The sequence below is a fragment of the Marmota marmota genome, unplaced genomic scaffold, assembly GCF_001458135.2.
Source record: "Marmota marmota marmota unplaced genomic scaffold, marMar, whole genome shotgun sequence".
Classification (NCBI taxonomy): Eukaryota; Metazoa; Chordata; class Mammalia; order Rodentia; family Sciuridae; genus Marmota; species Marmota marmota.
This window is the reverse complement of record NW_026000243.1, coordinates 1300541-1312769: the sequence shown is the minus strand read 5'-3', so window position 1 is coordinate 1312769 and position 12229 is coordinate 1300541. Positions and strand designations below refer to the sequence as shown.

At 36.6% G+C, this 12229-nt stretch overlaps 1 protein-coding gene and 1 pseudogene across 1 annotated transcript; one reads left to right on the top strand and one right to left on the bottom strand.

Moving 5' to 3' along the window:
* LOC107153529 overlaps positions 1-11870 on the top strand; it is a 45871-nt pseudogene extending 34001 nt beyond the window's left edge.
* Positions 2724-3656, bottom strand: LOC107153568 (olfactory receptor 143-like). The gene has a single exon (XM_015499109.1). It carries the CDS (start codon positions 3654-3656, stop codon positions 2724-2726), a length of 933 nt encoding a protein of 310 aa, XP_015354595.1.
* Positions 11871-12229: the final 359 nt, after the last annotated feature.

The following is a 12229-nucleotide window of genomic DNA, read 5'->3' as shown; positions in this document are numbered from 1 at the left end:
AAGTGTCAAATATATTTAAATGCTTTAAAATTATTTTTGCTTCTCATTTACCTATATGACTTTTAAACATTCTGCACTCAAATTTAAGTAATTTTAAATAAATTAATTAAAATTCTTTGATTAAAATGTTTAAGTATATTCAAGAAATATCATTAAATGTGTATTTGATTTATAAATTAAATCAATTAAATTTGCAATGAATGCCAGTAATTCAGCCAATACAATAACCCTGTAGACTTTATAAAACTCAGCCACAATATTGGATGCTTCATTCTCTATCAGAATGTGCTGTTGACAACAATGCAATATTAACAAAGACCACAAGTTTTGTGCTATCCCTGTGACTTGTATTTTACATTTTTTGTTGAGTACTTAAGATTCATAGACGTGGATGTTTTACATATCATCCTCTGTCTTCTGTATCTTTATTCAAATATGTGCTTCAGAGAAATTTTGAAAACAGTTTTAAGAACTCTGTCTAAACATACCTATAGTGAGCACAAACAGAAAAGTGGAAGTTGATAGGAAGCATTCAGACTATGCTAGAGGAAGTAAATTTTAAATGTATTATAATAAAAAATAAATTTAATTCATAACTGGCATTATTTTCTTCTGAAACTACTCATATAAATCAATGTTTTAGAACTTTTCAAACATCATTATCTTTATATAAATATGAAAACTACAGTGATGCTGGAGTGGTGTCCTGTGACTTGGATCTTTCCACTGAAGGGCACCTGCCCTGAAACAATTCAGGGTAATAATGAACATCAGACAACATTTTTGTGCAAGAACATTTCTATGCCACCGACACAATAAGAACATTTTGTAGATCATAGTTTTCTATTATTTTTATATTAATAATCCACTTTGTCTTCAAACAATCCTGTACTATCTAGTAGATTTGAAAAGTGCATATACTACTTCTGCAAATCAGTGAAAAAATGAATTCTTGAATTTCTGAATCTGACTTATTACACTTAACATTAGAGTCTCCAATTACAAATATTTTCGCTGATATACAGGAAGTAGTCTAAAACTGTAGTGGAAAAGAGAGAAAGAGAAAATAAATGGGGTGGGGAGATTCCATTAAATTGAAAGAAGGATCAGGGGAGTAGAAGAAGGGGATTAAGCTGGAGGGTGAGGGACAGGATAAGTGAAAAACCGTGGAAAGAATCTGACCTAACTTGACTACATACATATATGAATATACTACAGTGGCTCTCACCATTATGGGTACTAATTTTTTAATGTAAATAAATAGAAATATCAGTAAAGGGAAGAGGAAGAGGGTAAGTGTAAGTACTGGGGACTTAATTGAAGCAAAATATAGTAAATGCATTCATAGTCAGGTCAAAATAAATTCTAGTATTATGTAGGTTTATTATAAACCAATAAAGAGGTACATGTAGTGCTAATGAAATGTGACCTCTTTAAAATGAGACTTCCACAACAAATGTGGATTTTTCTACAACGGCATCAAAGCCTTGCATAAGAACTCTGGGCTGCTGGCATCTTGGCTCAGAGTTTTGTTCCTATATAATACACAATTCTGGGCTCATTCTGAATAACTTTCTAGAAGTTCTGTCTGTTCTTTTAAAATTCTTTCTTTCCATTTCTTCTCAGGATGCATAATGGGATAAAAACGGAGCTCTGTATAGTTAGTTTCTGGCTCTGAACAAGTCACATAAAGATTTTATAATCCTTAGAATCCGATGAGGAGACTTATGTTTAATAGAGTAGAGACAAAAACCCATATATGAGGGATTTATTTGTTGTTTTTCCTTTTTTGTTGGGGGATGCAAGGGACCAGATTCCAGATCATACACAAGCATCCCTCTACTACTAAATTAAGTAATCAGTTTTGTTTGTTTGTTTGTTTTTAAAACAGAAAATCGAACTCCTTCTTATGTAACAGGAAAATTAGTTTAACATCATGATGATGCTATCATCTGTAGAGAGAAATATCATTATAAAAATTTTAAAACAATGATGAAAATATAGATTAGATGCAAACTGGTGAAAATTTCAGGTCCATGTCTGACAAAATATCAGTTGACCAATGCATTGTCAATATTGGTGAGATCTAAGAAACCTGGAAAGAGGGTTGGAATCATCCATCCTCAAATACTAACAAGAATAGACCCTAAGTCGATTTCCATTTTCAGAAGTACACATTTCCACTATAGATGTGAGCCTAAATATATAGAAGAGAATTATTCCTTAAATAGCCTGAATAACTTTTGGAATTTTCTCTTTACATGTCTACAACTTATGATCCTTCTTTTTTAAGACATTTGTTATTCAATAAAACATTGGAACACAAAATAGATCTACAATATTGTCTCAGGAAAAGATGAAAGAAATAAACTTATTAAAAATCATTCAACTCACCAGAATCTTTGGATAGATAAGATATACAAAAACATACTAGATAGTGTTATATACAGATAGAAAAGACTTCAGTCCAGTGCCTCCATGTGGTACAGGGAATAAAGACAAATCTGGTGTCTTCTTGGGACTAAAAACAAGTCTCAACTCCAAGAATAAGTCCACATAGTCACATTGCATAGAGCAAAAACAAAAAATTACAGTGAAAATACAGCTCAAACTGTAGAATAAAAGATAAGGGAGATGAGGAGGTAGAATGGAAGGATTAAGATTAAGAGTGGGAATTACAGAAAAAGACCCAGCAATGGGAACAGGGAACAAGGCTGGAGAGTTCAATTTGTGATTCTCTTCAAAGTTCTCTTCAGAGCAAGTTTGACATTCTTGTTCCTGAGGCTATAAATGAGGGGATTAAGCATGGGAACCCCAAAATTGCAAAACACTGAGAAGAATTTCTCCTGGGTCACAGATCCTGGAGATGATGTTTTAACATGAGTGAGCAGCCCAAATCCATAGAACAGGCCAACAGTTACTATGTGAGAACCACAGGTGCTCATGGCTTTGGACCAACCCTTAGCTGAGGACATATGAAGGATATTGTAAAGAATCAAAGCATAAGAGATTACGATAATGAGGCTGGATACAATGACAACTGTCCCCACAACAACAGAACTCACAAGCTCATTGACGTGGGTGCTGCTGCAGGACAGTTGAAGGAGGGGAAGAATGTCACACATGTAATGATTGATGACATTGGAGTCACAGAAGCTGAGCCTGATCATGCACCCTGTGTGGGCCATGGCACCAGCAAACCCCATCAAGTAAGAACCCAACATCAGCAGAGAACAGACCCTAGGGGACATGACCACCCTGTACAGCAGAGGCTCACAGATGGCCACATAGCGATCATAGGCCATGGCTGTCAGCACATAGCACTCGGAGTTCACAAAAAAGCAGAGGAAAAATAGCTGAGTCATGCATCCTGCAAAGGAGATGATGTTCCTCTCTGAAACAAAGCATAGGAGCATTTTAGGGGTACAGACAAATGAATAACAGAAATCAATGAAGGACAAGTTAAAGAGGAAAAAGTACATGGGGGTGTGAAGGTGCAAATTCAGGAAAATTAGAACAATTAAGCTCATGTTTCCCACCACAGTGACTGTACAGTTCACCAAGAACAGGAAGAACAGGGGCAGCTGCAGCTCAGGTTGGTTTGTTAATCCCGTAAGGAAAAACTCTGCCACTGAGGAGTCATTTTCCATAGCCATTGCTTCTTAAGTGAGATCCTTAGAAGCCAGAGTGGAAGGCGATGTTGAAATGGACCTCAAATCTTTGACCCCAGAAGGCAAGCAGAAGCTGTTGGGTTCCAGGCTGAAGGTTGTCTACAGACATGCAGCAAGGCCTACAATGTGTATGACTTCCTGTGTTGCTACTTGAGGAGTTGCCATATCCTGCCTTCTTCCTCCACCCTTCATGTATGTCTCATCAAGGATGAGTGCTAGCTGACTTCCCAGTGTCTCTGAACATCATTTCTTCCCTATTCTTTCTTCTGTAAGGATCAAGGTTAAAAAGAGAAATAAAAAGGTGGTTTTCTCCACGATCCATGATTTTTAGAGCTTTGACTTTGAAGGAAAATTATCATGACAAAGATGGTTCAGGGCCTACCTGATGCACTGGAGGTCTCGCTGATGGTGGACTTCAAGGGCTTCCTCCTCAGTGTTGTAAGAGGACAAGTTTCTGATGATGAAAGAGGGAGTAACAATCACCTCAGATCTTTCTCTGACATGCTAGAAGAGCTGCTCTGGGGAATATTCCATTTGAGCATTTCTGCTGTAGCTACTCTTCCTTTGCAGAAAGGAAAACAACCATCTCATACCAGCCTCCAAAACTTCACCTCACTCACTTGAGAATCCCCATGGTTCCAGGAAAGATCATTAAAAGCACAGAAAATTATGCTGTGTTTTATGACTTCATCCCAACTTGGATGAGCCCCTGGAGGTAGAAATTACTGAGCCTGCATTTACCACCTGTTTAGGAGACCTAAAGTTGGGTCTTTTGAGAATCAAAGTTCTACACAATTTGTTAATTTCCACTAGGAATTCCAAATCCCTAGGCAGATTAGGGTGTGGTCTCATTTGTCAATTTCCCCCTCAGCCCTACAGAACCATACAGAACTTGTATATTTCTGCAAAACTCTGAGATTGCATTAAGAAACATTACACCATGTGTTTAACATATGATGTTAAAAGAGAAGTTGTAGCAAAGAGATTAAAGAATAGGAGTACATCCTTAAATCAGTCTGTGCTTAAATCCAACATTTTAGTCATTCTATGATACATAGTATCCCTTTTATTTTTTAATTAACTAATTCATTTAAAAAATACATAACAGCAGTGGAATGTATTACAATTCTTATTACACATATAGGGCACAATTTTTCATATCTCTTTATATAAAGTATGTTCACACCAATTTCTGCCTTGATACATGTACTTTGTTTTTGTTTTTATTGTATTCCAATTCTTTATACACATATATACCACAATTTTTCATATCTCTGTTTTTATATAAAGTATGTTGACACTCAGTTCAAGTCTTCATACATATACTTTGTATAATGATGTCCATCATATTCCACCACTTTTGCTAATCCCCTGTCCCCTCCCTTTCCCTCCCACCCCTCTTTCCTATCTAGAATTCATCTATTACTCCCATACTCTCCCTCCCTACCCTACTATGAGTCAACCTCCTTATATAAGATAAAACATTTGGCATTTGTTTTTGTGGGATTGGCTAACTTCACTTAGCATTATCTTGTCCAAAGCCATCCATTTTCCTGAAAATGCCATGATCTTGTTCTTTTTTAATGCTGAGTAAAATTCCATTGTGTATATATGCCACATTTTTTTTATCCATTCATCCACTGAAGGACATCTAGGTTGACTCCACAGTTTAGCTATTATGAATTGTGCTGCTATAAACATTGATATGGCTGTGTCCCTGTAGTATGCTGTTTTTAAGTCTTTTGGGTATAGTCCGAGGAGAGGAAGAGCTGGGTCAAATGGTGGTTCCATACCTAGTTGTCCAAGGAATCTCCATACTGCTTTCTAAATTGGCTGCACCAGTTTGCAGTCCCATCAGCAGTGTATGAATGTACCTTTTCCCCCACATCCTTGCCGACACTTATTGTTGTTTGTCTTCATACTAGCTGCCATTCTGACTGGAGTGAGATGACATCTTAGAGTGGTTTTGATTTGCATATCTCTGATTGCTAGAGATGATGAGCATTTTTTCATATATTTGTTTGATTGATTGTATATCCTCTTCTGAGAAGTGTCTATTCAGGTCCTTGGTTCATTTGTTGATTGGGTTATTTGTTTGTTTGGTTTTTTTTTTTTTTTTTTTGGTGCTTAGTTTTTTGAGTTCTTTATATGCCCTAGAGATTAGTTTTGCTCTAGAGATTAGTTTTGCTCTATCTGATGTGTGAGGGACAAAAATTTGCTCCCAGGATGTAGGCTGTCTGTTCACCTCACAGATTGTTTCTTTTGATGAGAAGAAATCTTTGAGTTTTATTCCATCCCATTTATTGATACTTGGTTTTAATTCTTGCGATATAGGAGTCTTATTAAGGAAGTTGCAGCATAATCCCACATGATGAAGATTAGGGCCTACTTTTTCTTCTATAAGACACAGAGTATCTGGTTTAATTTCTAGGTCCTTGATGCATTTTGAGTTGAGTGTTGTGCATGGTGAGAGATAGGGGTTAGATTTCATTTTGTTGCATATGGATTTCCCAGCACCATTTGTTGAAGATACTATCTTTTCTCCATTGCATGTTTTTGGCACATTTGTCTAATATAAGATAATTGTAATTTTGTGGGTTAGTCTCTGTGTCCTCTATTCTGTACCATTGGTCTACCGGACTGTTTTGGTGCTAATACCATGCTGTTTTTGTTACTATTGCTCTGTAGTATAGTTTGAGGTCTGGTATAGCAATACCACCTGCTTCACTCTTCCTGATTAGGATTGCTTTAGTTCTTCTGGGTCTCTTATTTTTCCAGATGAATTTCATGATTGCTTTTTTTTATTTCTATGAGTAATGCCATTGGGATTTTCATTAGAATTGCATTAAATCTGTATAGTGCTTTTGGTAGTATGGTCATTTTGATAATATTAATTCTGCCTATCCAAGAGCAAGGTAGATCCTTCCATCTCCTAAGACCTTCTTTGATTTCTTTCTTTAGGGTTCTGTAGTTTTCATTTTATAGATCCTTCACCTCTTTTGTTAAGTTGATTCCCAAGTATCTTATATTTTTGAGGATATTGTGTATGGGGTAGTTTTCCTCATTTCCTTCTCAGAGGATTTGTCACTGATATTCAGAAATGATTTATGGGTGTTGATTTTATATCCTGACACTTTGTGAATTCATTTACTAGTTCTAGAAGTTTTCTGGTGGAGTTTTTTTTGGGGGGGTCTTCTAGGTATAAAATCATATCATGAGAAATTAGAGCTAATTTAAGTTCTTCTTTTCTTATACATATCCCTTTAATTTGTTTTGTCTGTCTAATTGCTCTGGCAAGTGTTTCAAGAACTATGTTAAATAGAAGTGGTGAGAGAGGGCATCCCTGTCTTGTTCCAGATTTTAGAGCGAATGCCTTCGGTTTTCTCTGTTTGTTGGCCTGAGGCTTAGCGTAGATAGCCTTTACAATGTTGAGATATGTTCCTGTTGTCCTTAGTTTTTCTAGTATTTTGAACATAAAGGTGTGCTGTATTTTGTCAAATGCTTCTTCTGTGTCTATTGAGATGGTCATATCATTCTTATCTTTAAGTCTATTGATGTTATGAATTACATTTATTGATTTCCATATGTTGAACCAACCTTGCATTCCTGGAATGAATCCCACTTGATGATGGTACACAATCTTTTCAATAGGTTTTTGTATTCAATTTGCTAGAATTTTATTGAGAATTTTTGTATCTATGTTCTTTAGAGATATTGGTCTGAAGTTTTCTTTCTTTGAAGTGTGTTTTTCTGGTTTTGGAATTGGGGTGATATTGGCCCATAGAATGAGTTTGGAAGTGCTGCCTCTTTTTCTATTTCCCGAAATAAATTGAAGAGTATTGGTATTAATTATCTTTAAAGGTCTTGTATAATTCAGCTGTGTATCCATCCAGTCTTGGGCTTTTCTTGGTCGGTAATCTTTTGATGGCTTCTTCTATTTCCTCACTTGGTTTTGGTCTGTTTAAGTTGTGTATAACTTCCTGACTCAACCTGGGCAGATCATATGACTTAAGAAATTTGTTGATGCCTTCAATGTCTTCTATTTTATTGGAATATAAGTTTTCAAATAATTTCTAATTATCCTGTGTATTTCTGTAGGGTCTGTTGTGATATTGCCTTTTTCATCACACATGTTGGTAATTTGAGTGCTCTCTCTCCTTCTCTTTGTTAGCATACTTTAGTGTCTGTCAATTTTATTTATTTTTTCAAAGAACCAACTTTTAATTTTATCAAATTTTTCAATGTTTTTTGTTTGTTTGTTTCAATTTCATTGATTTCTGCTCTAATTTTAATTATTTCTTGCCTTCTACTGCTTTAGCTGCTGATTTCTTCTTCTTTTTCTAGGGCTTTGAGATGTTGTGTGAGGTCATTTATTTGTTGACTTTTTCTTCTTTTAAGGAATGAACTCCATGCAATGAATTTTACTCTTAGTACTGCTTTCATCGTGTCCCAGAGATTTTGATATGTTGTGTCTGTGTTCTCATTTACCTCTAAGAATTTTTAAATTCCCCCCTTTATGTCTTCTGTAACCCACTGTTCATTCAGTAGCATATTGTTCAGTCTCCATGTGATACCGAAATTTTTATTTTTTATTTTGTCATTGATTTCCAATTTCATTCCATTATGGTCTGATAAAATGAATGGTAGTATCTCCCACTTTTTTGTATTTGCTTAAAGTTGCTTTGTGGCATAGTGTATGGTCTATTTTAGAGAAGAATCCATCCATATGCTTCTGAGAAGAAAGTGTATCTACTTGATGCAGGTTGAAATATTCTATATATGTCAGTTAAGTCTAAGCTATTAATTGTGTTATTGAGCTCTATAGTTTCTTTATTCAAGTTTTGTCTGGAAGATCTATCCAGTGGTGAGAGAGGTGTGTTAAAGTCACCCATGATTATTGTGTTGTGGTCAATTTGACTTTGAACTTGAGAAGAATTTGTTTGATGAACATAGCTGCAACCATTTTTTTGCGGCACATATATTTATGATTGTTATGTCTTGCTGGTGTATGGTTCTCTTGGGCAGTATGTAATGTCCATCTTTATCCCTTTTGATTAACTTTGGCTTGAAGTCTACTTTATTTGATATGAGTATGGAGACCCCTGCTTGCTTCTTTAGTCCATGTGAGAGGTATGATATTTTCCCAACCTTACACCTTCAGTCTGTGTATGTATTTTCCTATCAGATGAGTCTCCTGTAGGAAGTATATTGTTGGATTCTTTTTAATCCAATCTGCTAGCCTGTGAATTTTGATTGGTGAGTTTAAGCCATTAACATTTAGGGTTACTATTGAGACATGGTTTGTATTTCCAGCCATATTTTGTTGTTGTTTGTTATTTAACATGACTTGGTTTTCCTCTTTGATTAGTTTTTTCTTTAGTGTACTACCTCCCTCTTCTGGGTTTTCATTATTGCTTTTTATTTCCTCTTTATGAAATATTTTGCCAAGTATGTTTTGTAGTGCTGGTTTTCTAGCTATAATTTCTTTTAACTTTTGTTTATCATGGAAGATTTTTATTTTGTCTTCAAATCTGAAGCTTAGTTTTGCTGGATACAAGATTCTTGGTTGGCACCCATTATCTTTCAGAGCTTGAAATATGTTGTTTAAGGATATTCTAGCTTTCAGGGTCTCTGTTGAAAAATCTGCCATTATCCTAATTGGTTTACCCCTATGTGTGATCTGATTCCTTTCTCTTGTGGCTTTTAATATTCTCTCCTTATTCTGTATGCTGGGCATTTTCATTATAATGTGCCTTGGTGTGGGTCTGTTGTGATTTTGTATATTCGGCATCCTGTAGGCTTCTTGGATTTGGATTTCCATTTTTATTCTTCATGTCTGGAAAGTTTTATGATATTGTTTCATTGAATAGATTGCTTATTCCTTTGGTTTGTACCTCTATGCCTTCCTCTATCCCAGTAATTATTAAATTTGGTCTTTTTATGCTATCCCATATTTCTTGAATGTTCTGCTCATGGTTTCTTATCATTTTCACTGTGCTGTCTATGTTCTTTTCAAGATGATATATTTTATCTTCATTGTCTGATGTCCTATCTTCCAAGTGGTTACTCTGTTGGTGATGCTTTCATTTGAGACTTTAGTTTGGTTTATCGTTTCTTTCATTTCAAGGATTTCTCTCTCTTTTTTCTTTTAGAACCTCTATTTCCCTGTTGAGGTCATATTTTGCTTTCTGGATTTGTTTATGTAGCTCATTGTCTAAGTGATCTTTCACTGCTTGTATTTGATCTCTTATATCTTCCTTGAGTTCACAGAACATTTTAACCATGTATACCCTGTACTCTTTCTCTGTCATTTTTTTCTGCTGTGGCTGCCAATGATTCTTATGATGTGGTGTCTTGATTTATTTGTGGTACTTTCTTCCCTTGTCTTTTCATGTTGCTCATTTGTCTTTCTTTCCAGCTCTTTGAGTCTAGAGTTTTATTGTTTTTACCCTATAGGTTTGTAGTGCCCTTGTAGGGTTCCAAGATCCCTCCTTTGTGGGGAAGGATAATGTTAACTGATCCCAATATCAACAATATATCATCTATGAACAATTTGTTGTTATTAAGACATTATAGTTTAGTCTCAATGTACAGAGAGGTTGTATTTAATTATTATCTAAAATATAATCAGTAGTGTTTTAAAATGGTATACAGTTTCTGACAGTGGACAATAAACTGGGAGTGGGGCATAGGACATTGGAGGAAGGATGTGAGGATATAGAGTTAATATATCTTAGGTAGTGTGAAAGAGAAATCTAATGAAGAGGATTAGTAGCAAGAGAATAGACAGGAAGTAATTTAGGGTAGACAAATACATGGGAAGACATTAGAGTACATAAAACAAACACACACATGTAGAAGAAAAATACAGGATGTTAAAATAGTAAAATTTGGAGGGGGAAAGAAAGATGAAAGAAGAAAGAAGAGGGGGGAAAGGGCATATAGAACATCTTTATATTATATTATTCAGATGGCTCAGTCCTCAAAATCCTATTTCATGCAAAGTTCTTGGTTTCACATATGTTGGGGAAGTGAGGGCCAGAGGATAGAGCGGGAGAAGAGAAAGAGAAAAAAAAACTTGAAAAAAGAAATCAGGATTGTTGCTAGTTTTAGAGACCCATATCTTTTTTGTTTCTCTTCTCACCCAATAGGTGGGGTTGTCTGTTTTAAGCTGGTAACTCTGCCCTTAGGATGGTGTAGGTAACCAGGGTGGAAAGACTGATCCTGGTGTAGGGCATCTGGAAGCATAGAGTGCCACCTGCTAGTCCCTGCAGAGAGATTGCACTTCATGGGTGTCTTTTTGGGACCGCTTGTCTGACTTGTGCACCTGGTATTCTCTCTCTCTCTCTCTCTCTCTCTCTCTCTCTCTCTCTCTCTCTCCTGGAGATTTCCCAGTTCCTGGTCTCTCTGTTAGGCTCCAAACTTTAGTCCCATCTCCCTCTCACTTAGCAGTTCCCCACTGCAGGACCTCTTACACCAAGGTTCACACCAGTTGGGCGTCTCCCTGGTCGCACTGCACACCTGCCCAAATAAGAGCTGTTTTTGTGTTGGGTGGTCACTGTGCTGAGTTATCACCCACTGGGGATGGGGGGGGAGTTGGATACCTGGTACCTGGACAGATGGTGATTCGATCTGAGAGCTGCTCCCACCAAATATGTCAAGAAAGTTTATACAAGAAGGTGGCGGTCTGCTTCCAGCACCAGGGTGTCTGGTGAGGTGGGAGAGCCAGGTGATGGAGTTGTGCTGTGGGTAGATAGTAGTCAAGTGACCTGTGTGGAAGCAGAGCTCAGTGTAGAATTCTGCAGAGATTCCAATAGGTGATTCTGCTAAAACGCTTGCAAGCCATGCATGGGCTGGAACTGTGGGTATTGGGTTTAGGGATCAGGAGTCCGGAGTCCTACTCAACCACTGAGGCTCTGATCCCTGCAGGGGGTCACAGTGCTGGTGATTTCTGCAGAAATCAGCTGTATAGGTGTCTTCTTACACTCTCTGAGATGCAGTATTCTGACTATGTGAGATCTGGGTTACAGAGCAACACAGAATGCTGCCTACCTCTGGCCTGCCATCTTGGAATCACGGAAGTTTTTTTCAGTGTTTTGCACTTTTGGGCTTCCCATGTTGGACTTCCTCATTTATGGTCTCAGGAACAAGGATGTCAAACTTGCTCTGAAGAGAACCTTGAAGAGGATAACAAGCTGAATAGAACCACTTGGAATACTCTGATTCCTGTCCCCATTTTAGGATTTTTTTTCTACTTATTGTTCTTCCTACTCACCTTTCTTATATTCTTTCCTTCTCTTCATCTTTCTTTCCACAGTCTGAGATAGATTTCTAATGTAATATCTTTTCTCATCATGCAATGTAACTCTTTGGGCTTATTCTTAGACTCAAGTCTCATGTTTAGATCCAAAGTGAATCTATCCTGGTGTATTTACCCATACCAAATAGAGACACTGGACTCTTGTCTTGCCTATATATACTATTTTTTTAATATATTTTTTTTAGGTGTAGATGGACACAACACAATGCCTTTATTTTTATGTGGTGCTGAGGATTGA